Source organism: Notamacropus eugenii, chromosome 5 (assembly GCF_028372415.1).
Source record: "Notamacropus eugenii isolate mMacEug1 chromosome 5, mMacEug1.pri_v2, whole genome shotgun sequence".
Taxonomy (NCBI): Eukaryota; Metazoa; Chordata; class Mammalia; order Diprotodontia; family Macropodidae; genus Notamacropus; species Notamacropus eugenii.
In genome coordinates, this window is record NC_092876.1 from 48,672,192 (window position 1) to 48,697,857 (window position 25,666).

General features: G+C 46.9%; 1 protein-coding gene across 2 annotated transcripts in view; it reads left to right on the top strand.

The window, feature by feature from the left end:
* TMEM201 (transmembrane protein 201) overlaps positions 1-25,666 on the top strand; it is a 57,659-nt gene that overhangs the window by 26,047 nt on the left and 5,946 nt on the right. The window contains exons 6-11 of one of the 2 annotated variants that reach the window (XM_072608793.1): positions 979-1,182; positions 12,076-12,299; positions 15,922-15,993; positions 19,300-19,599; positions 20,282-20,385; positions 20,579-20,665. In XM_072608793.1, the coding sequence (XP_072464894.1) occupies positions 979-1,182; positions 12,076-12,299; positions 15,922-15,993; positions 19,300-19,599; positions 20,282-20,337 (856 nt within the window). In that variant the 3' untranslated portion in view covers positions 20,338-20,385; positions 20,579-20,665. Of the gene's footprint in view, positions 1-978; positions 1,183-12,075; positions 12,300-15,921; positions 15,994-19,299; positions 19,600-20,281; positions 20,386-20,578; positions 20,717-25,666 lie in introns of those variants that run through there. The other variant, XM_072608792.1, reaches the window with a different exon arrangement.

A 25,666-nucleotide genomic window follows, 5' to 3' on the forward strand; every position in this document is an offset into this window, starting at 1 on the left:
TATGATCTGGACAAGGAAATGACAAGTCACTCCAGTATCTCTGCTAAGAAAATCTCAAATGGGGTCACAGAGAATCAGACACGTGAGTGAAACAACTGAACAGTACTGTATGCCAGGCATCGTGCTAAGTCCTAGAATACAAAGAAAGGCAAGAGACAGTCTCTGCCCTCAGCAAGCTCCCAGTCTTGTGGGAGAGACTGAAAACAGCTCTGAGCAGCATTTATCCGGGCTTCAGAACCATCCTTGTGTCTTAGACCTGTTATCCAGAGTGGTCATAGGGTCAGGTTGATTTTTGTCTGCTCTCCTTTACCAGAGGCTCTTTTTCTGTCCTGTCAAGCACCAGACAGTCCCTCATCTATAAGAGTAGAACCTCTGGTAGGGTCACCAATTGGGAGATGAAAGAGATGCTGCAGGCTGTCTAGTTCAGCCCCTCTCATTAAACAGGCAAGGAAACTGAGGCCAAGAAAAGTGAAGTGACATGCTGAGGTAGAACAGGACCTGCCTCTGACCTCAACTCCTCAGGGAGCACTCCCCCTTCCCAGGCAGAAGGAGCAGCCAAGGAGGAAAGCTTTCTGTGTCCTCAGTGCCTATTTCTGTGTCTGACACACAAAAGGTGCTTCATAAATGCTTTATTGATCAGATGAACAAAAAGAGCCATGGGGTGCAGTGGGAAAGGGAGTAAGGAGACAGAAGTCCTCCTCCTGGCTTTGTTTCCCCCTCTGGGAAGGTGACTTCACTCCGCTAGGCCTTGGGATTTCCTCAGGAGCGATGTCCTCTGGGGTCCCTTCTGGCTCTCGTGTATGATCTACCTAGAAAGAGGAAGCAGACAATGGGGTTTTTAATAGGTAGGACCAAGGGACCGCACCAAGCAGAGGAGGCCTAAGAACTGTAGACTGCGGGGGAGGAAGTTTGTGGGCCCCTGATGGTTGGCCAGGGAGACTGTTGTGACTCACTCTGGCCCATTCCCAAACCCCACAGGCTCCGGAGGATTGATGCCTTCTCCTCCTTCCTGTGGTTCTTGGTCCTGGGGCTGCACCTGGTGGAACGCTACTTAGAGATGGCCCCCCCAAGCTGGCTCGATACACTCAAGTTCAGCGCCACGTCCCTGTGTTGCCTGGTGGGCCTCACTGCAGCTGTGGCTACACGGAAAGCAACAGGCCAGCGGAGATACCGACCCAGAAGGTCAGAGCTCCAGCAGTGACAGACGGGGGGTGGGACTCTGGTCTGAAACATCAAACCCCAAAGCTTGGCATCCTCCACGTGATCGGTGCTTCTGTCTCTTTCTCCTTCCCTCCCCTCTGCCCCCACATCTCCTTCTAGTAGAGACAGTCAGGATTCTTCCTGTGCGCCCCTTTACTAGTGCCCTACACAGACACACATCCCTCCAGGACAAAGACCTGGTCCCCCAGTGTCCCCTCCCAGAGTCCAGCAGTGACCCTCCTCCCATCCAAGCCCCTCGTCACGCTGCAGTGCCCACCAAAAAGCTGCTGTCTGCCTTGCAGAAGGAGGGGTGTGCATGGATGCTGTTGTCAGTGAGGCACCCTGGTGTCCTGCTTCTGAAGCCGGTGGAGGCTTTTGTTGTGACCTTATTTTCTCCCCAGTTAACCACCTGCCCTCGACTTGGGGCCTGTGGGTAGGTAAGAAGGCAAACCTTTCTCTTGTTTCTTCCCTCTCATATTGAAGGCTGGGATTTGGGGGCTTTTCTGCCTCTTGCATGGAGCTGAGAAGCAACAGCTTCCTCATCTGTTGCTTCTCAGCCTTCTGGGGGCTTTGAGGTCAGGGGTTAAGGCTCAAGGACATCCTAACTGTCATGAGTGTTTAGAACTTTCCCATTCATACCGTCACCTGCCCTGCTCCCTTCCTCCCGAGGTCCCTAGGACATTGTCATTATTTTAGTAGTGAAGAACTTCCCCAGCTGGGAATCTGAGACGTGTGACCCTGGAAAAGTCACTTTTCTGTCTTTGGGCCTTCTTCCCCTTGCCTGTAAAAAAAGACAGGGCTAGACACAATGATTTCTAAAGGTGTTTCTGCCTTTTGACATTCTATGTTCTAAGTCTCCTTCAAGCACTCATACTCAGTGAGGCTGCCAGGGGCAGGAAACACTTATTAAGTGCCTGCTGTGTGCCAGGTACTGTACTAAGCACTGGAGATACAAAAAGAGCCCAAAGACAGCCCCTACCCTTACAGAGCTCAGGAGCTGACTTGACATTGGGACTGAAGGCTCAATGTTTTCCCCTCTGAGTTAGCTGCACTGCTCCATCAAGGCCTCTGGGATGGGCCCCTTTGAGCTCACTGGTCACCTCCACTCAGCCTCTACACCGTTGGCAGTTGGTTTCCTCATCTGTAGAGTGAAGAATGAATTTGATGACCTCTTTTAAGTTCCCATGCAGCTCTGAATCCCAAGGTCCTAATGAAGCAGGGCAGGGCAGTTGGTACTATCTGGCCTTCACTCCTCACATGCTGGATGGGTCTTTACTTCCTTCTCCCCAGCCCCCTGAGAGGACAGGAGGAAGGCCAGCTGCCATTTTTGGCATCTTTCTTTGGTCACAAAATTAAAGCCTAACCGAGTCTCAGCAAGGGGATACCAAGGAAGGGCATGTGGAAGGATGGAGATTTTCACCTGAGTTTATCAGGCCCCAGGATCCTTGGGCCAGTTTTTTGGCCCCGTTCCTTCCCGTGGAACTGCAGGCTGTCATCTTGTCATCGACCCCTTCCTTCTGTGGAAGGTCTTTGATTCCTCTCTTGCCCGTGAGAGACTGGGGCCACTGGCAGAAGTGCTTCCGCTGGCAGCCAGACCCAGGTCATGACTGGTATCTAAAAATGCAGCTGCCCCAGCACATACTCTAGTGTCCTGTTAATTCCCAGCTGGCTGGCAGGCTAATTGAAAAAACTTTTTATCAAGTACTTCCTCTGTTCCTGGAGCTCAGGATACAAATGGAAAAAACACAACCTCCTCCCTGAAGCCTCCAGAGGCTGAGGGATCTGCTGCTCCAGGATGGGGAAGCTGGGGGATTCCCTTTGTCTTGGATCCTGAGGCCTTACTCAATTCCTGGAGCATAGTGAATGCTTAGCACACGCATGGAAGGGAGTCACTCCCTTGCTCTTCTCCCGCCATCTTTGAACAGGCTTCATAGCCCTGTTATGACAAAGCCTTGCTCCATGATCACTCCCTTCTCCGTTCCCCTCGCCAGCTGTCCCTCTCCCTGGGCCTTTCTCCTGCAGAATTCTGCAGATTGCATAGTCGAAGCCTCATTTTGGGCCATTCGTTCCCCACTTCTTAGGATTCTATGTCTCCTGATTTGTCAGGCAGGGGATACTATTAGGCTTTCAAAATATGGCATTGGTTTTTTCCCTCAGATTTATGTCCTTTTCCCTGGAGTGTCCCCCGAATGGCACCTTCATAACGTTGACATACTTGAGGGCAGAATTATTGCCCTGGTGTTTTAGTCCTCCATTCTACAAATTCCCTGGGGAATGATTTAGAGACCTCTGTTTGGGACTGACTTCTAAAGGCCCATCATCCTCTGGCCCTACAACTTAACTTAGAAGAAGCCAGGAGGAGGATCAGCAAGACCTTTCTCTTCTGCCTTAGTTCAGTGTATCTCCCCATCAGCATTTTCCACCCAGAGAATGGTCTTGTGGCATTTTTGTTCAAGTCAGCAGGCATCTGACCTGCTGTTGGGGAAGATTAGGTGCCACCTGACGGGTGGAAGTGGTGAACAGAGGCTCTGTAGCTGTTGACAAGGCTTCCCGCCATGGTCATGCCACTGTCCCCCTCAGTCCATCCTCCCTGTGGTCTCACTATCAGTGCCCGCTGGCCCAAGGGGAACATGTCCCTGGCCACCATCACCAAAGCTCTGCCTCACTCTTCTGTCTGCCCTGAATGCTTATCTGGAGTTATCTAGGTCTTCCCAGAGACAAGTGAGTTTGGCTTGTTCTGGTGTGTCAGTCATTCTCTTTGGTGCCATCCCCATCTACCACTGTCAGTATCCCCAGGGGACAGAATCTGCTTCTTCCTTGGCATCTGGAGCTCTTCCTAGGGTCTTACTGAGCCTGACCTCAGCAGGAGTGGTCAGATGGGTGTTGCAGCTGAGAGAAATGACCTTGTAGAAAGAACAGCGGATTTAGTCAAGAGACCTGAGTTCTAGTCCTGGATCCTCCTCTGGGTCTTGGTTTTCTTAATAAAGTGAACAAGTTGGACTAGGTGTTCTCTGAGGGGCCTTCTGGCTCTGACCTTTTGTGGTCTATAAAGATCCTTCCTGCTTTGACCTTCTCCATTCTAGTTTTGTTTTTTTTTTTTTTTTGGATAGCTTTTGTTTTTCCTATCACCTTTATTTCCTATCTGATCTTTGTTTTTACCCTACCTCTGATAACAGAGAATGTATTTTTTGTCCATGGTCCCCCACCTGTACGAAGAAAGGCAGGAGATAAGTTCTTATGTCTGCTATTTGGAGCCAAGCTTTGATCTTCTGTGTTTTCAGGGTCCTCCTGATCCTGAGCTTCTCTATATGCCTGTGACCCCTTTTTCCGTGCTAACCCTGCTCCTCTATAGCCATTGTCATTTCTGTCTCCCAGCTTATGAAAGAATCATTCTTTTCCTTAGATAAGCTGTGTGGGGAAGCCAGAGGCAACTGTTATGGGGAGGTTTGAAAAGGAACATAATGTAATGAATGAAGCATTAGAGGAAAGGTTTATGGGAAAGAAATAAATTCAGACTCTGCCATAGTTCTGTGAGACCTTGGATGAGTCACTTAACCAGTAACTGACCCTCCCTCCAACTGACCTTACAGTGTTTTGAGAAGCACATAGGAGAAAATGCTTTGAGAAGTGTCACTGACATGCCAAAGAAACCTGCTCTGTTAGTCTAGAGACCAATGGGGGAGGATTGACTGAAGGCCCACTCCCTCTTACTGATGGTTTGATGGACAAGTCCTGGGGCTCCGTGCTCCCAGATTGGCTGGCATATATGACCCTGGTAGAGGATGGCCTTGGTGGCAACCTTCATCACTGAACAGATGGGCCTGAGAGCCCCCTTCTAGTTCTTAGCACAGTGCTGGGCATGTGGTTGGTGCCTGATAGATGTTGATGGACCGGTTGATAAGGAAAGCTCATCCTGGTGTGTGGTCCTTGCTGCACACAGGTGAAGTTCAAATGTAGGATCAGTAAATTGGGATGACGCTTCCTACGCTCCTCAGTGCTTGGTAAGGTTTCTCAAATTTAGTATTCTCAGGGGCATGGGGGACTCTGTGGGTATGGCGATTGGGGGCAGCAGGCAGCTCTTGCATGATTTTGTGCTCAAAGTTCTAGATTTATGGATGGGTTATTGGGGAACAGGGCCTGTAGGCAGCCCTTATAGGGGGATGAGAGTCAGTAGGTACCGGGGAAGGGTACAGAGTCCCTCTGTGCCATCCAGAGATGGGAGCTTACAGCCTCTCCAGTTGAAGGGGTTTGGTCCCTGCTTCATTCTGTCTAAGAACTAACATGGAACGGAGGCAAATCATCCCCCAGGCCCACCCAGAACTCACAGAACAAGGCCCTCCGCCAGCCGCTCTCTAGCTATGCCACGGTGACGTTTGTCACAAGGCAAAAACCCAGCTCAGGATGGAGGAGGACTCCCTGAGACCTTCCAGCATGGGCCTTTGGGTTACAGGCACACTCTCCTTGCCACCCAGTTTTTGTGGACACCTTCTCCCAGCCTAGTCTCCGCTCTCTTCTCCCTCAGCACTGTTTTTCATCTGGCTGTGAAATCATGAAAAAGTTTATGTGAGGAGAGGTTTGAGAGCCACCTTAACATAAGGGAATGAGCATTGGAGAAAACACCCAAGTCTGAACTCAGACAGTAACCAGCCCTGTGCAGCCATCAGACTGTTCACTGCATCTCTTAGAGAAAGATCGTGTTCACCCTCTGAGGTGGTGTAGAGTTCGGACTCCTTTGCCAGGAGTACCGAACACGTGCCGAGGGATGAAGTCTCTCACACTCTTTTTGGCAAGACTTTCAAGAGTGTCTGTCTTTCCACCCCCAGCCTAGGCCTTGGGATCCCTAGTGTCCTGGCTCTCATTTTAAATAGTTTTGGGAGTTGGGATAAATTAGCCTGACTGTGATCCTTTCAAAATCTGAAATAGGTCTTGGTGAGGTCTGGTCCCATGGTGCCAAATGACAGAAACATGGAGAGTATTCAGGGACCAAACAAGACCTTCTTCCTTCCCTTCAATGGGCTTGGTAGCAAAGCGTGAACATCCCCTCACTTTTGTTACCTCAATTTTTATTCTTATCTCTTACTTTCTATCCCTGGATTTCCCAGTATATCCTGTCCTCTCCTTTCCCCAGAGACCTGTCCTGTGTGCCAATACAAGACAACACTAACCTGGCCAGTGTTGAGTAGCTGACTTGCCCTGGTCTGACTGTGTCTGCAGTGTTACCCATCTGTAGGCTTCACATCCTTAGAGAAGTGAGGAGAGGGTTCTTCTCCTTTGGAGCCAAGCTTGGGCCTCTCCCTTCTTGACTTGAGAACCTGGACTAAGAGGCAGGAGGCCTGGGTTGTGATCCTAGCTCTGCTTGATAAATGGCCATTATAACTGTGGGCAGGTAGGTCATGTCCCTAGTCTCTTCTGTAAAATGGAGTCTGCTTCACAGGGATCAGAGCAGAGCAGGTAAGAACATTGGCCGCCACAGCCCAAGCACCAGAGTCACAGACAGGGATTGGTAAATAGGACCCTCCATATATTGGGTACATGAAAGAAGGATCCTCTCCCCCTCAATGAGGACTGACAGATCCACTTAGCTTTTCTACCCCTGAGCCCTGGTCTTCTCTCTGGGTCAGAGCCTGGGTATATGATTGTAGCCTTTCAGGGACTGAGGGAGGTGAGAGGCAAGTTCCAGAGACTCTCACCGCTTTATTGATTTTTAGTGATTTAATTTTCTTTTTTTGTTCTGTTTCTCCTCTCAAGCTTCCATTTTCATGTATTCTGACAGTGTGGTGGTGCTAATAAGCCTTCTCTGATAGTTGTAGATGTCTGTGAGGATTAAATTATTTATAATAAGCAAAAATATATGCATATATATCTATATCATTCTAATAAAGGATCTCCTCTTCTGATTGGGGGCAGGACTTGGGGGAGTAGTACCATGTAGCTGATGTTTAAAATGACATCGCTCCTCCGAGAGGCAGACAGAGAGAGAGAGAGAGAGAGAGAGAGTGTGTGTGTGTGTGTGTGTGTGTGTGTAGATGTATGTATGGGTGGGGACTCCTTTTGGTAGCTTCTCCTCCCCCTCTGCTTCTGAATTCTGTGTCACATTTATTTTAACACAAATAAAAGTTAGCTCTTTTATTTTGAGAACTCTATGATATGAAGGGAATCTCACTGGGGAGATGTGTCCAGTGGTTGTTTGGTATTGGGGAACCCCAAGGGTATAGGAAAAGTCTCCTTCCCAATACTTCTGGGAATTATTGATTGAAAGTCTGGATTGGGAAGTGCTGGGCCCTAGGGCCCAGGATTCATAGTGGCTGTCAGAGGATTGCACCAGGGTGCAGCGTAATTGACAAGACACTGAGAACAGATTGAGAAGGTGGCCTGTCCCTATCCCTGGGGTTAAAAGTGCCCTCGGGGGACATGATGAACATGCCCAGAAAGGTCCCTCACTCAGGAAGGGGCCAGCCATGATTTCCATACCAGGGTTTTCTCTGTCCCCGGGTCAGCCTCTCAAAGAATCCTAGTCAACTTCAGTTCACTCCCCATCACTCCCCCCATCCAAGTGAGGGCTTCTGCCCAGGTGGCTCCAGGATGCCAGTATTCTAAAGCCCGTGTTTCTCCCAACATCCTTGTCCTGTAACTATCTCTGTGACTTCCTCTAAACATCAAATTGTGTAGTAGTAGTAGTAGCAGTAGTAGTAGTAGTAGTTGTTGTTATAGCAGCAACAGCATTTTGGTTGATTGTCTGGAGACCCCAGTCGCTGTAAACCTCACCTCTGGTGCCAGTTTTCATGTTCACAGCTTTTAAATAAATGCCTCCTGGCCCTTGGTTGTTCAGCAGTTTTGATTCTGGGTGACATCTTGTTTTATCCTTTTTAAATTTGAAAGCATTTCCACCTACAGAAAAGCTTCACTTGGAGCTTGGGCTGTGGATGTATTCTCTCTTCCCGGGATCCCTCCAGGTGTCAGACCTTGGCCCTTGGGCTGGGGGGCCGGCCTCCCTTCCTGCCCTACCTCTCCCTGGGCCTTCTCAATAAACTTCTCAATCTCTCGTGTCTGACTACTCCATTGCTCCTGTCTTCTTGCCTTTCGCTGCCTCTCCAGAGCTCATATAACACGGTCCCCATTTAACAGGTGAAGATTTTAATAGAGACCCTTTGGTCTGAGATTTGAACATCCATATTTTGCCTGGGAGGCCAGGAAGAGTCTCAGCTTAGATTAAGGGATGAGAACTAGGCCAGTGATTTCATTGGCACAGGGAGCTCCCAGGTGAGGAAAGCCTTGCAGGTCAGCTCCTTCTCTACAACTTAAGAGGCTTTGAGGGTTGTCTGGAGCTTAGACAGGGAGCTGACCTGGGGACCAGGATCACTTGGGTTCAGGCCCTGTCTCCGACACATACTCTGTGTGACTTCAGACAATTTACTTGGTCTCTTGTTGTTTTAAGGGTGGGTTTAAGGTTAAATGAAGAAGAAAACCCAAACTCTCTAGTGCCTTTGGAAGAATTCTGTAGCCAGAAGTGAAACTTGAATCTCTTGGCTAAAGAAAGACTCTTCTGTTGGTTGATGTCATCCTCAGAGATGCTCTAAAGCAACATGCCTTGGCTTGACTGATACCTGTCCAGTGGAGAAGGGGAGAGGGCCCCTCAGAAGGTCCCTCTATCAAGCCAGTGCCAGGAATAGTCAGGGCCCTAGGTATGAGCTACAGTGTGTCCAGGAGCATGGAGGCAGCGTGCTCCTGCAAGGCCTGGGCATCTGGACGCAGAGAAGCGCTCTCGGGCAACTTCTTTTCCTCCCACAACGTAGAGGTGGCTCTGGGCTAGTCAGAGAGGGGACCTGTTTGAAGGTTGGAATCTAGCTCCCATCTTTTGTAGCTTATTGACGCTGGGCACATTATTCATCTCTTTCAGAGCCCTGGCAGCCCTGTCTATGATTGGGAATAATGTTGATGCTGCAGTGTGGTGGTAGAGAGCTGGTCTCTTGAACAGTAGGGGGATCCTAGGAAGCCTAGGGAGTCAGGCCTGACCTCTGACACATCAGGGCTTGGGTGGGCAAGGCTGGATGGCTCTTAAGTCACAGAGAAGGAGCCAGCTGGAGTTATTAATACCAATGCAATCAAGGCCAAGTGATCATCATGCCCTATGAAGGAAAGTGAAAAACCTTTTTAAAGTTTATATTCCCTTTCCTGTCTATACAGCTTACCACCCAGTCTTAGTGTGAGGAAGAGACTTTATCAATCTTAATTTGATATCACACACACACACACACACACACACAAGCCTGGATACGGAGTGAGACATGACTACCCAGACAGTGGAAAGAGTCCTGGTTTCAAATTCTGCCTCTGATGCTACTTACCTGTCTGACCTTCAATTGTCACCTAAACTAGGCCTCAGTTTCCTCATCTGTCAAATGAGGGATTTCAGTAAGGTGGCCTCTGAAGGTTGAAATCTACGATTCTCAGGCATCAGAGGCCTTGGATTCATACTCAGCCTCCCACACTTATCACCTCTGGGACCTTGGGGAGGTCCCTTCCAACTCCTCCTCTAAGATCCTGTGTCTCTGCACATGTACATCTATACCAGCTTGGATCAGAACTTCTCTTTGCTCACAGTAGATCTATGCTTATATTTAGATAGAAACTGAAAGCTCCTTGATGCTTGTTGAGGCAACTTGGCAGCACTTCATGGAAGGCCTTGGGGCAAGTCTTGTCTCTGGTCAGATGTGTGGTCCTGGGTAAATTGCTCGCCTCTTAGTGCCCCTATACCATTCCCTCAAGCCCATCTGCTCAGTCATACACAAGTTTCTGTTTGAGTTAGTACAGGAAATTGCCTGTTCTAGGAGTCTTCCCCAGAGCTAACAGAAATCACAGACCCCAGGAGTGGAGCTGCTGCCAGGTATGGGGAGTGAGGGGAATCACTTGGAGGAGGGAGAGGGGAATGATGTGAAAAACAGGATCCCAAGCAGGCCAGGACCCTGCTTCTGGCTGTCTGGATAACTGAGCCTGGGAGAACTTCTTCAAGTAGCTAGTTCAGGGAGGCTGAGCTGTTAGGCACCTGGAGATGTGCCAGTGGGCATTGTCCACCCTACCTGGAGACATCTCCAAACCTCCCTGCCAGCCTATGTGTGCCTATGTGTGATTGCCCCAGGGACAGGAAAGCTGCTGACCTTAGTACTGATCACACACACATGCTTACCTAGTACCCATCCCCAGCCTGCCTGAGCTCCCTTTAAAGTCTGCCATAAGCAAGCTTTCTCTTGGATCCAGGGCTGAGGGTCTGCACACCCAGGGGCTGAATGGTGTCACAGGCACTTAAGCCACACTGCCAAGCTTAGGTTATGTACTAGATTGGCTGTTTTGGGGCATGACCTTCCCTTAGAAGAGCAGCAACATGGGGTAGAAACTATATCCTTAGAAGGGGCTAATGGAATGCTGAGCTCCCACCTGGGCACTGATCCTTAGGGCTTCCACACAGGCTGGCTGTTTGAAACCTCACCTCCCCCCATTTCCCAGAGTTCCCCTAAATGAACTATGCCTCTAAACAGGAAGACGCTCAAAGTCTAGAAAGCCAATACCTTGCTGATAGGAAACACTGTCCTTTTAAACTTAATTTGGTGCGAATGGAAACCATAGCATTGTCTGACCTGCCAATCCCAATGCCAAGGCCAACCACAGCCTTCCAGCTGCGCCCCATTCAGCAGCCTGGACAGCCAAACAAACGGCCATCCTAGGAATTAGTCCACCAGCCTCAATTGTCCCCTGGGACCAGAGGTAAGGTTTGACCTTCCCCAGATCTTCCCCTCCCTCCCCCTTGCCCACCCCAAGTTGGCAGACTAATCTATTAATTCCCTCTGGTCACTGTCTTTTACCCTCCCCCCGCCCCCCCATAATTGACTGCTTTAATCAGAAGCATGGTTCAAACCCTGGCTTGTGGACTTTCCAGTCTGGTTGTTTTGTCCTGTTCTTGAGTTAAAGAGACACTGTCACCTATTGTCCATTGGTTGGCTCATTTACATATACTTCTATCTCCGTGTGTTCATTTTTTTTTTTTTTAATAATCATTTTAAAACCATTGCCCCAAGCCTGGAGTTTGGTATATGATGTCGATGTCCTGCTGTGTCCATTCCAAAGCTTTGCATCCCCCTCCCTGCCCTTTCCTTCCCTTATAATTGTGCTGATCCAGGGGCCCTGACTCTGGGTCTCAAAGCAGGAGAAGGCTTTCTCCTTGTTTTCCTGCACGTCCCTCCCCCTTGGCAAGGCAGCAAAAATGTAAAAGTGTTTTGTTTTTTTCTTTTCCAAATCATGTAACTAGGGTTGCCCAACAAGGTAATGTGTTGGTCTGGAACCCCAAAGCTTGATCCTAACCCTTTTCCCATTGCCTGCCTGCAAACCCTGGTCCCAGCTGACCCAGTTTGAGTAGGACTGCTGGACCACCAAGGGAGGAGCTGGGCATGAACCTGGGTTTTGGGGGATTTCCCAAGTCCTAGGAATCTCATAGGGGAAGAGGAGTGAGGGTCAACAGGGGTGACAGTGTCCCTTTAAAGTCGAGACCCTTGCACCTGTAGTGAAATTAGTCTGCCTGCCTGAGTGCTCATGGGAATTTATGAGGGATTGGGGTATTATTGTTTCCTCCCAAAAAAGGGTAGACATAAGCTTGGGGGGTGAGGGGTGGGTCACGCTGGCACCTCCCAGCCGCCCGCTCCTAATGATGTGAATGTGGTCAGATTGTTTCCTTGCTTTCACTAACCTCACACCTCCCCCTGCTCTGGGCCCCTCCTGGCCTGGGGTCCTGACTCCCATTGGGAGGGATGGTCTGCATCTGCCTCTTGGGGCCTCCTGGGCCTGCTGTCTCTCCCTCCCCCACCATGCCATCTGTGTTTTTCACAGGTATCTCTCGGGAGACTCCAGTTCCTTCTTCCCCAGCAACAATGGACTGGCCTTCCCATACCCTTCAGTGTCACCGACTCTGTTTGTCCCGGCCCCGCCCACCTTCTTCCAGCTGACCAACCAACAACTGTTCAGGTCTCCACGACGGACATCCTCTGCCTCCCTGCCAGGACGACTCAACAGGGCCCTTTCTCTGGGGACCATCCCCTCCCTGACCCGAGCAGGTGAGGAGTGGTGCGGCATCTGGATGAGCAAGAGACTTATGAGGGAAGGGGGTAAGGAGAGAGTCCTGAGCCTGCAGTCAGGGGGCTGGCCCTTGTGGGTCCTCTTCTGGGACAGCTGCCTCTCAGAGGCTTTTCTCAGGTAGGGTTTAACCACCTTTCCATCCTCTTTGAAGTTACTTGGAAGCAGGGATTTAAGAATTGGAGGAGACCTCAGAGGTCACTGAATGTGACCCTTACATTGTATAGAAGAGGAAATAGGCTGAAGTGGTTTTGTGACTTGCCCTAGGTCATAGATGTTAGTGGCAAAGCAAGGATTTGAACCCAGCTCCTCTGACTTCAAACCCAGTGTTCTTTCCTCTGTACCATGATGCTCCTGTCACATAGGTTCCCTGGTCAGACTATGTGAGGATCAGACTAAGGTTTCAGCCTGACTTGTGGACCAGACAGCCAACACCAAAACTGATTCTAGACATATTTTGTGCTCTAAGGCTCCATTTGGTTCTGACATTCCCTGTTCTCAGGTTCTTCCCAGCTCTGACATTCTGTATACTAAAATCCCTCCCAGTTCTGACATTCTTGTATCCTAAGGACCCTCCCAGCTCTTACATTCTGTGTTCTAAGGGCTCTCCCAGCTTTGCCATTTTGCGTTCTAAATCCCCTTCCATCTCTGATGTTCTCTGTTCCAATGTTTCTCCCAGGTCTGACATTCTGGGTTCTAAGGGCCCTCCCAGCTCTGGCATTCTCTATCCTAAGGCCCTTCCTAGATTTGACATTCCTTGTTCTCAGGGTCCTCAAAGCTCTGACATTCTCTGTGTTCTAAGACCCTTCCCAGGTCTGACATTCTAGATTTTAAGGCCGCCTCCCAGCTCTGACATCCTATATTTTACGGGCCCTTCTCCCTGTCATTGTGTGAGCTTCTCCATTACATTGAATCTCTCTGAGTTAGCTGTCTTTCTCCACTCTCCCTTTTCAAGACCAGGAAACAAGATTGCATTGCAGTTACTACTGGGATTTTTTGGGTGGTACCAAAGGAGGGAAGAACAGGGATCTGAGGGCACCAGGGTTTACTTGCTTTTTTCCCCTTTAAATAAAAGTATCGTTAATTATCCTTTACAGGATAAAAGACAAGGTCTTAACTTCAGAAGGGGAGTGATTCCTGCCCCTAATCTTTCCTTAGAAGATAAATGACAGGCTTGAGGAATAGGCCTTTGTCTGTAGGGATGAAGAGGGAGTTGAATGAGTCCCTCCCTTGCGGCGGGTTTGGGTGTCTCCTTCACAGCCGCACTGCCTGCTTTTTCTCCCTTTGAAGAGAGACACTGAAATCCCCTTCCTGGCTTTCACAAGCCCTCATTCAGGGCCTTAGCAGGTGTGGGGTGGTCTGGAAAAGAGACTTTCTAGTACTCCCTCCAGGACAGCCAGTTAAGCTAATCCTGTTCTGGGTCAAGGCCTTTGGCCCTGGGCCAGTGGAACACTTCAAATTTAGCTTTGCTTCTTTTCTCTTCTGACATCAAGATGGCAGGATACAGGACACTGGACTTGGAGTCAGGAGAATCCGCCTCAGGCATGGTGTAGTGGTAGGACCCAGAGCAAATCCCCCAAGTTCTCTGAGCCTCACTCTCTGCACCTGTACAAATGTACATCATCATAGCTCCCAGTGTTAGTGTGAGGATTAGATGAGAATGGAGGCAGAGGAAGCCTTGGCTAAAGTCATGCATTGGGTAACAGACAAAAAGGAAAGAGGTAAGCTCCTTGAGGGCAGGAACCATTTTGTTTTGTTTTTGTATCCTCATTACCAAGCACAGTGCACAGTAGGTGCTTTATAAGTGCTGGTGGAGCTTAGCCAGAGCTGCAGTGTGCTCTGAAGGGCAGCTAGGTGGTTCAGTGGATAGAGCATCAGTGCAGGAGTCAGGAGGACCTGAGTTCAAATCTCAACTCAGATACTTGACACTCACTAGCTGTGTGACCTTGGGCAAGTCACTCAACCCCAATTGCCTCATCCTGGGTCATCTTCAGTCATCCTGATGAATATCTGGTCGCTGGATTCAGATGGTTCTGGAGGAGAAGTGAAGCTGGTTAGCTGTACAGCCTTCCCTCACTCAAAGCAAAGTCAAGTGCAAGTTGTCATTATTTTCTCTGATGGCATGGTCTTCTTTGGCAGCGAAGGACAAGCACATACACGGTGTGCTCTGAAAGGCCTTCTGTGCTCACTGGACCAGGGGTGCTTCACTCTGTGCCTTGGGCCCTCTGACAGGCCTAGGGACCCTGTCTCAAAGTCATGTTTTTAAATGCATAAAATGTTGCATTATAAACAATTGTTGAAGTGTCATTATTTTTTTTTTAAATCATGGACCCCAGGTTAAGAATCTGTATTTCAGGGATTTTTACAAGGACCCCTGAGATGTCTGTCCATGGTGCTGAAGGTCAGTGCTGAGATGCATGTCCATGGGGCTGGAGGATACATTGAGTGTAGGCTAGATTGGGGGTCAGGAGAGAAGAAAGATGTTCTGCTGATGACAGGCTACACATTGGAGCATATAGACACAAAAATCAAACTTCCCTGCCCTTAAGGAACTTTCATTCTAACAGTATGCACAAAGTAATTGGGAGACAAAAGGTCTCCCAACAACCAGAAAGAATCCAAAAGGCTTCATGTGGGAGAGGGCACTTGACTGGAGCCCAGAAAGGAGCTAGGAATTCTGAGAGGTGAAAGTAAAGAAGGAGAGCCTGTGAAGACATGGAGGCGAGAATGGGCATGTCCTGTTGGCCACAGTAGTCCGGTTTAGATGGAAGCGCTCTTTTTTCAAAATTATTGTTTGTTTTTGGTATTCATTTTAAAAAATCTTTGAGCTCCAAATTTTCTCCTTCTCACCCACTGAGAAGGCAAATAAGATGATATTATAATTGTACATGTAAAATCATGCAAAGCATATTTCTGTCTTAGTCATGTTACCAGAAAAAAAGCAAGAAAAATAGTAGAAAAAAGTATGTTTCAGTCTCACTCAGAGTTCTTCAGTTGTCTCTATGCAGATGCATAGCATTTCTCATCATGGGTCCTTTGGAATTGTCTTGGGTCATTTATTGATCATAGTATTTAAGTTTCACCACTCATTGTCATTACAATATTGCTTTTCCTATGTAGAATGTCCTTCTGGTTCTGCTCACTTCACTCAGTATCGGTTCACAGAAGTCTTCCCAGATTTTTCTGAAAGCATCCTTCTCATCATTTCTCATAGTATAATAGTATTCCATTACAATCACATACCACAATTCGTTTAGCTATTCCCTAATTGAGGGGTATCTCTTCAGTTTCTAATTCTTTTGCCTGGAAGTTTGAGTACATGAGTGGGCAATGGAAACTTTGCCTGTAACCACCGCAGTCTATGAAGGTGAATCAAACAAGACATAAATGTTCCATTGCAAAGGATTCGGAAAAAGAGGAGACTGACATGGGCGGCGACAGTTCGGGCGTGGAGAGGCCGTGTGGGCAAAGACAGCTCTTTGGAGAAGGGCTGAGATCTAGCTCAGTGGAGAGAACATGCCATGTATTCCAGAGAGAGATGGGAAGCCAGCATGCTCCATCAGAGGTGGCCATCCTCATGATGTTTTTTCTTTCTCTTTCCAGATTCAGGATATCTTTTCAGTGGGAGCCGCCCACCATCTCAGGGATCTCAGTCGAAGGAGGCGCCTTTACCAGGCAAGGAGAAATACTGGGTTGGGAAACTGGAGTGGGATCAGAGGGACTTGGAGGCCATCCAGTCCAGCCCCCTTACCTTACATGTGAGAAAACTGATGACCAGAGGAACTAAAGGATTTGCCTAGGTCCCCCAGGCTGGCAGAGCTGGAACTGGAACACAAGTTCTTTAACTTCTCATCCAGCCCTCCTCTCATTGCACCCTCTGGGGGGGAAGGGAGAGAGTTGGGGAAAAGGGGAAGATTTGAAAAGTAGGTTTTTCGGAGGGTTAGTATTAATAATAATAACTTACATTTTTACAATACTTTAATGTCTGCAAAGGTCTTTTCTCACAGTAAGCCAGGCATTTAATTCTATTGTTTCATGTTCCCAGGCTTTGGGGGATGATCTCAGTTCACAGTCGGGGAAACTGAGGCACAGAGAGTCACTTATGAAAAGCAGCAGGACTAGATCCAGAACATCAAATCCTAAACTTTATTGAATCTCACAGCTTTGTTCCCACATACCTCTCAAATAGGAATGTACTAAGGACCCTGCTGGGCCTGGGAGCTCACTCAGGTTGAGGAAGAAGCAACATTTCCAGCAAGCATATTCTCTGGGCCTTCCCTTCCAGTATCCCCAAAGCTGTAGGGAAAGGGTGAGGAGAGGGGGATACTTCCTGGCTTATCTCCTGCAGTTATGCTTGAGGCTGGACATTGGAAGTAGATTGGAAGTAGAGGAACTTCCAGAACTCAGCAACGGTGAAAATTGAGGAAGGAATAAGAATTGATTAAGCACTTACTATGTACTAGAAAGAAAAATGATGGAAAATCATGAGCAGTATTGCTTCATAAAGAAGAGAAGCAGTGGAAGGTAATCAGATAAAAATGGAAGGACAATAAGCAGGAGAAGAATGGGAGAGATCTGGAAAGATTTGCTATTTTAAAAATAGCAAACATTTTGCCAGTAGGACAGTAGAAGCACCACACTTGAATTCTTGAGCTAAAAATGGCATTAATGAGAACAAAGATAGGGAAAGCAGCTGAATTGGACCAAGCACACACACACACACACACACACACGAGATCAGGGCTGAGGCATGATGGATATGAAGGCCCAACTTGGTATTCCTTTATACTGAACATTTCCAGATAGACTTGATGGTGGTCAAGTTCTATAAGGTTTCCATTCAACTGCATGTCATAATCTGGGCAACAAATACTCTTCATCTACTTGATCTTTCTTGTGTGGATGGTCAGACCAAACTCTTTGGAGTAATTATTGACATCTTCCAAGAGGTTCTGCATTGTCCTGAGATTTGATGGAACCAACGTTAATCTCATTCAGCAGAACCCTCATCATCCACAGGGAATCTCTCTTTAGCTTATACTCTGCTCTCAGTCCCAATCACAGAGGCAAACATGATGAGTACATATATCTCCATCTTATGCCTTGCCTAGATCTTGAATAATTCTAACAGAGGGAGACATCTAGTTAAAAGAGAACATCACGAGAGGATCTCATATTTTGTGCATCTTTCAGTAAATTGTGTGGTGGTAAAGATGATGGTCTATTATGGAGTGTCTCTTGTGGCAGCCCACTTTTACTGGCTTCCTTCAGGTCCTGGCTAAAATCTCACCTTCTAATTCCACACATATAACCTATATCTGATTGTCTACCATCCCAGGGAGCAGGGAGGAGAGGAAGAGAAGGAAAGAGGGATAGAATTTGGAACTCAAAATTTAAAAAAAATGTTTAAGCAAAAAGAAGTTGGAAAGGTCTTTTTAATGACCCCACATTTTTTCCGCAAAGATCCATCTTTGTTTCCACTTCAATTCAACAATCCGACCTAACAGACTCTTATTAAGCACTTATTTATCTTTTTCAATTTTTTTCATATTTCACTTCAAATTTATCTTTCTCAATTTTTACCTTGAACTTAACACATCTGATAAAATGGGCATTTATATATATATAGCAAAAGAGGATTGTGTGTGATTCTGTAAATCTCTTATGTACATCTTGCTTTTCTTTTTAAATACATAAAAAATCCAACATAATAATGGCTAGCATTTTCATAGCACTTTAAGGCTTACAAAGTACTTTTCAGATATCCCATTTTATCCTCCAAATAATCTGGGAGGTGGGTGTTATTATTATGCTCATTTTACAGGAACTTTATGAAGAAACTAAGGTAAGCAGAGGTTAAATGACTTACCAAGATCACACAGCTAGTGTTAGAGGTCAGATTTGAACTCAGGTCTTCATGACTCTATGTTTAGTGTGTTGTTCCACCAAGAGGTAACCTTCAAAGCTTCTCTGCCTATCTGATTCTTTCTGGCTAACCTTCTGTTCTTGTCTGCATTTGTTTTTAAACCAAATGCTTTAATGATATCTCTTTCCCCTTCTGTACCCTCTTTTTTCTCTTCTCCCTATCCTTCTTTTCCCTCCCAACCCATCCCAGTTAGAAAAAAGGGGGGTGGAAGGGGAATAGTGCATATAACAAAGTTGCCTTTTTGTTATATAATAAAGATGCCTCTTTGTAACCAAAATATATTAGCTGTGTCTGAAAATGTATGTTCTTCTGCCCCTGGAGTCCATCCACTGCCTGTCAGGAGCAGGGGTAGTGTGCTTCATTTTAGTGCTCTGGGACTCATCTTTTTAATACCAAAATTCTACCAGCATTGCTTTGTGGCTCCAGCAAGAAACACAGCCATCTCCAAAGAATGGAAAGTGAATATCCCAAAAAGAGGGCAATGGAGACATAGCTGTGGGTGTGAGTGGGCTGTGTGACCCAGCACCGGAATCTCAGAGAACAGGGGGAAAGCCCCTCCTCAGGGAAATGAGGGAGAGACTGAGGGATGATGGGTGGGCAGTGGTCTGGGTGTGCTGGGCATGGGAAGTGGTGAATGTGTGGGAAGGGGTGGACGAGGCCTGTGTTGAATAGACTGCCATCTTATTAATGGATTGGACTCCTAAGTCCATGAGATTGAGGATCTGTTTGTGTATTTGAATCAGAAAAAAAATGTATTAGTGGAACAGGCCGCCAGGAGGTAATGACCCCCTCAGAAGTCTTTAAGCTTGATGAGGATTTGTCAGGTGTGTTATGTGAGACTGGTCTCTGACCACTGAAGTTCTTCCCAACCCTGGTATTCTATGATTCTAGGTAACCAGGTATCCCTGTTTACTTCTCCTTACATCCACAGTGCCGGCAGAGAAACTTCCTTTCTCCCTTGGATGGCCGGTTCCAGCCATGCTTTTATTTTTCTCACCTAATAAAGATCCAGTCTTTCTCATTTATGACCTGACCCTTCCTTGTGTCTCCTCCAGATTACTTCACTCTGCTGTCTGGCAGCTGTGCATCATCCCCTCTTCCTTCCCCAGCTCCCTCCGTGGCGGGGTCTGTGGGCTCCAGCTCTGGTTCCCTTCGCCTCCGCCGGCCACTCATTAGCCCAGCCCGCCTCAACTTGAAGGGGCAGAAGCTTCTGCTTTTCTCATCCCCTGGAGAGACCCCCCACACTCCCAGCAGCTCTGATGAGCCCAACCATGCTGATGGCAGTCTGCTCAGCCCAGAGTGTTCTCGATTCCCTAGCAAACAGCAGTCTGCCCAGGGTCTCCAGCCCATGCGTGGTAAGTCGTTTCCCATCAGACTGGAAGAGGTGAGAGAAGCCTTAGGTCCGGGGCCATTTAAAGTTTGACAAGCTACATACAGAACATCAGTCTGGCCCATCTTTGGTTAAGAGACCTGTGGGGAGCTAGGGGGGCAAGTGGTGGCATTGGTCTGAGATGAGGTGACAATTCCCATGGTCTCTGGTCTTTGAGGAAGGACCTTAATAGCAGGAAGAACTAATGATCTGGCATGAGGAGTAATGAGCTCCCTGTCACTGAAGGTCTTCAAGCCAAGGCTTAATGACCTTGAATGCGTGGAGGAGAGGAGATTCCTGTTGAACTGTTGGTTAAATGAGATGGTTGCAGGAGATCCTTTGAGCTCATCAAGCCCATGCAATTTTAATCAACAAGCCTTTCATAAAACCCTCCAGCCACTGACCCATGTGGAGACAAAAGTAAGGCAGGGCCTGGCCTCGTGGAGCTTACATTCTCCCAAATGATTTTGTAATGGCACCAACTTAATGAATGTACACTAGTAGGCCTTCTGAGCTCCAGATTTGCAGTGAGTGCCTTGGATCCTGGGCCACCCTCCAGAGTCTGGTTCCCTTCAAATTACTTGTAGTCACTAGATTATCTGGTGAGGATGTTGTTTTCTTTCCCTCCCTAGTCTGATTCCATTTTCTTTTCCTTCTATGATTTTCAGTGGCCTGCAAGGTCTTCCCTCCTCCACTCCTTGTGGTGGCTGTGTGGTCACTCTAAAGCTGCTGCTCACCACCCCAGATGCAGCTGCCTTGCAGTGATCCTTGAGTGAGCAAACAGCTTTTGCTTTCTTGTGGGGGTGAGAGGTGTCAGGAGTAGCCCTTTCCATAGGTTGTTGGGTCCCACCCCTCTCCTCCTGAAGCTTGACCCAGAGCTAGGCCAAACAGCCCAGGCTTCCCCTCACCCTCCCCATGCTCAGTCAGAGCGGTACCCCTCGTGAAGTGTCTCTCTCTATCACCAGACCTGCAGTCCCGCGTTGAGAGCAGCAGCATCTGCAGTGACCACTCCATCAAAAAAGAGGATGGCTCATCCCAGTCGTCGGCCTGTGTGGTAGACACCACTACCAAAGGGTGCCTGGAGGAGTCCAGGGCCTGGAGAGGTACGCGTCCTGCCCTGGGACACTGAGGGAACCCCATGTTCCTGGGCTCCTGACTGTGTGCAGGAGCACATTACTAACTCCTGTTTCTTTGTTAAGGTAACTTCAGCAAGCATCTATCTAGTAAATAGTACCTTCCCTATGCCCAGCCTTGTGCTTGTAAAGACAAAACCAGAGCAGCCCCTGCCCTGGGGAGCTTACATTCTAATGGACACTTCTGTATTTTGAGGCTAATAAACCCATCCTGGGGAACATTTTCTTCAGAACTCCCCTCAGCACCATTTTCTGCACAAAGGCTTTGCTAGCTAAGGCCCCCAGTTGCTGGTGGTGCCTTGTATCTGTTTTGGGGATATTCACAGGGGAACATGTTCCTTCCCTGGGCGAAAGGTTAGCTCCTAGAGATCTGCAAGGACTTTATCTTCTCTTTCATGTTTGTGTCCCAGGCACGTACAACGTGAGTCTGTGGTGCCTTGTGGTTGAGTGATTTAATAGTAAGGTGCATAAAAACCTATGCCATTTGCTGAACCCCGTGTAGAAGTTGGGCGCTCAGCCCGTTTAAGGGTGCAGGGCTTTGCTCCGATTTGGGTGGTGGATTTCTGCTACATGCTAGCTAATGGAAGGATGTGCATGTGCCAGGGTCATGGCTCTTCCTGGAGGGAAGACAAGACCTCCAGCTGGCCAGGTGCACTCATACTTTGAGGGGATTGAGGCTGGAAGCTTTGAGTGAACTTGCTGTGTATTCAAAGAAAAGCTCAGGAGCCTAAGATACTCCAGAAAGAGAATAACCCACAGAATAAATGAATAATCCTGGGGTCCTAGAACTGAGGTAATCTGGTCTGACCTCTTTATTTTACAGATGGGAAAACTGAAACACAAAGGGCTGAAAAGGTCCTCGGTCTGAGGGGGAGGTAGGAGGAGACATGAAGTTTAGAGGTGTAGATATGGTAGACCCAGCTAGGTTCAGGGGCTGCATCCTCAAGAAAGGACTGTAGATAAGGGAAAAAGACAGAAGTTGCATTCACCCCCATCATCTGAACTTTGACTCTGGGTCAAGATTAAGGGCATCTCCCGCCTCTCACCTGGGTAAAAGGTGCTCTCTTCCTTGGGGGTGGAGCAGCACCTTTTCCCTGAGGAGCATGGTCAGAGCTCATGTTCCTGTCCTACCTCTGACATCTGCTTGCTCTGGAACCTTGGGCAACTTGCTTCACTTGCTAGGCCTTCACTTTGTTCATCAGTGAATGAGGGGGAGTCAGCCTGGATGAGGTCTGAAGTCCCTTCTAGTCCACTTCTCCTGGTGCCTGGCTGTGATGAGCTAACTGTTCTTGGGTACAGAAAGAACCAATGAGGGAGGTTGCTGAGCCACTGTAAGTGATTTTTAAGAAGGTAGCAGAGAATAAGAGAGGGCCAACAGGACTGAAGAAGGGCCTATTCCCCTATTTTCAAAAAATAGAAGAGAATGAAGTCTGCAAACCATAGCTTAGTGAGCTTAACTTGAATCTCCCACAGATTCCTTGAGCATGATAATCCAGGGATGGTTAGCAAGCACCTAGAAAAGCAGTCAGGCACCAGTGCTTATTGGTTGATTAACAGTTCACTGTCAGCTGGGCAGGAGGTCTCCAGGGCATTGCCCAGAAGGGTCTTGTGCTTGCTCTCTGTTAGACAGCACTTTTATCAGGGTCTTGAATAAAGGTAAAAGAGGCATGCTTACCAAATTGGCAGATGACTTAAAGCTGAGGAAAGATAATAACATACAGGAATGACAGGGTCAGTGTCTGGAGAGAACTTGACAGATGAGAACATTGCATTGAATCTGATAAGATGAAATATAGCAGGGATATGCTTAATAAGGAACTTTAATAGGTTTACATTCGGACTACCAAAATGAACATCATGAACACAACATGGACTCATGGCTAGACAGTAGTGTACCAGAAAGAGACCATAAATCTAGTTTGCACTGTGATGTGACTGTTAAGAAAGTCAAGGCAAGGCTTCCGGGAGCCAAGATCGCAGAGTAAGAAGTAAGTCACTTTCACTCTTCCTTATTGACCTCTGAAAGCCCAGAAAATATCACCACAGGAAAAATTCCTGGAACAGATGAGCCAGCAGAAAGGTGAGGTGCAGCAGTCTTGTAGCCCAGGAACCCTGGAAAGATTAATGGGAATGGCCCCTCTCACTCTGGGGGAAGTGGAGCAGTATAGAACAGGAGGTGTCCCAGCAAGCCAGTGGCAAAGCCCCACCTCAGCAAACCAGGGGCAGATCCTAAGCACCAGGGTGGTGGAGCAGGCAAGCACTAACACCAGGACCCCTGAGTGCCTCAGCACAGGCAGAGGAACCAGGAGATGCTAGCTTGGAAAACCACTGTCTGCACTGGCATTCTCCAGAAGCCAATCTCCTGGTGCTTCAGCACAATTCCAGGAGGCAGATATCCTCCAGCAGCCAAATATTCAGCTGCAAAGCAGTGTCTCCCAGGGACCAGACCCCTTACCCCCACCCTGAGAGCTCCAATGTTGTTGATCCCAGCTCAGCAGCACATTCCCCTACAGCCTCCAGCTGCCAGCACCTGAGACCCCAACACAGAAAGCCAGTGCTCCCAGCACAAGAAGCTTTGGTCAGTGCCCCCTGTACTCCAGCAGGAGAGCTCAACTTTAAAAGCCAGAAAATAAGCAAATACGATGAGCAAAAAGCAGAAACAGACAATGACCCTAGATTCTTATTATGGGGACAGGGAAGATAAGACCCAAATTCAGAAAAGGACAATAATGTCAACACATCCACATCTGAAACCTCAGAGGGGAATATAAACTGGTCTCAAGCCCAAAAAGCCTTCTTGGAAGAACTCAAGAAGGATCTTAAAAGTCAAGAGAGGTAGAAGAAAAATTGGGGGAAAGAAATGGAGAGGAATGTGAGAGACAATTTAAAAATTACTGGTCTGCCTGAAAACCATGATGAAAAAAAGCCTGGACAGCATCGTTCAGGAACCATCAAGGGAAACTACCCTGAGATCCTAGAATGAGAAAGATAAATAGTCATTGAAAGAATCCACTGATCACCCCCTGAAAGACATCCCAAATTGAAAATGCCAAGGAATAGTTTAACCAAATTCCAAAATTACCAGGGCAAAGAGAAAATACTTCAAGAAACCAGAAAGAAACAATTTATATCATGGTACCATAATCAGGATTACACAGGACCTTGCAGCTTCCGTATTAAAAGATCAGAGGGTGTGGAATATGATATTCCAGAGTTCAAAGGAGCTTGGATTACAACCAAGGATCAACTAACTACCCATCGAAATTGAGCATAATCTTTCAGATGGAGAGATGGACATTCAACAAAATTGGGGACTTCCCAAACCTTCCTGATGAAAAGAGTAGAGCTTAACGGAAAATTTGATCTTCAGATACAATACTCAAGAGGAATAAAAAGATAAACAGGAAGAAAAACTACAACACATTGTTTAATAAGGGCAAACTGTTTACATCCCTGCAATAGAAGATGACACTTGTAATTCTTGAGAACTGCGTTGTTATTATGACATTTAAGAGGGGTATATCTAGACAGAGGGCATGGGTATAAGTTGACTTTGATGTGATGATAAAACATCTAAGTGGTAAAAAAAAAAAAAGATTGTACTGAGAAAAGAGGAAAGGGGGAGGCAGGCAAGGATAAAATTACATCACGTGAAAAGGCACAAAAACCTATTATAGTAGAGGGAAAGAAAAGAGGAAGATGAGCACTGTTTCAATCTTACTCTCATCAAATTTGGTTCAGGTATAGAATATACTTTTATACTAAGGTATAGAAATCTAATTTACCCTACAGGAAGTAGGAGGGGAAAGGGGAAAGAAAAGGGAGGGTACTGATAGAAGCGAGGGCAGAATGAGGGAGGCAGTTATTGAAAGCAAACCTCTAGTGAGAAGGGAAAGGGAGAAAAGAGAGAGAAAAGCGTAAACAGGGAAAAATATGATGGAGAGAAAGACACAAAGTGATCATAACTATGAATGGGATGAACTCTCCCATAAAATCCTACAATAGGTTGTTTACAAGAAACACATTTGAAGTGGAGGGATATTCACAGAGTAAAGTAAAAGGCAGGAATAGAATATATTATGCTTCAACTGAAGTAAATACAGGGGTAACAATCCCAATTTCAGACAAAGCAAAAGCAAAAATAGATCTAATTAAAAGAGATAAGGAATGAAACTACATCCTGCTAAAAGGTACCATAGATAATGAATCCATGTCATTACTAAACATTTATACACCAAGTGGTATAGCATCCAAATTCTTAGAAGTTAGGGGAGTTACAGGAAGAAATAGATAACAAAACTATACTAGTAGGGAATCTCAACTTCCCCCTCTCAGAACTAGATAAAATTAACCACAAAATAAACAAGAAAGAAGTTAAGGACATGAATAGAATTTTAGAAAAGTTGCATATGGTTGACCTCTGGAGAAAATTGAATGGGGACAGAAAGGAATATACCTTTTTCTTGGTGGTACATGTCACCTACACAAAAACTGACCATGTATTAGGGCATAAAAACTCATAATCCAGTGCAGAAATATTAAATACATCCTTTTCAAATCATGATAAAATAAAAATCTCATGTAATAAAGGACCATGGAAAGATAGACTGAACTTTAATTGGAATAATCTAATAAACTAATCTATAGTGATAATCTAATCCTAAAGAATGAGTCAAACAGCAAGTCATAGAAACAGTAACTTCATCCAAGAGAATGACAGTAACGACAACACACCAAAGCTTATGGGATACAGAGGAAGTGCTTCTTAAGGGAAGTTTTGTATCTCTAAATGTTTATAAGAGTGAAATAGACAAAGAAGAAATCAATGCAACTTAAAAAGGTAGAAAAAGAACAAATTTAAAATCCCCAAATACCAAATTAGAAATTCTGAAAACCAAAAAAATTGAGAAATTACTCAAA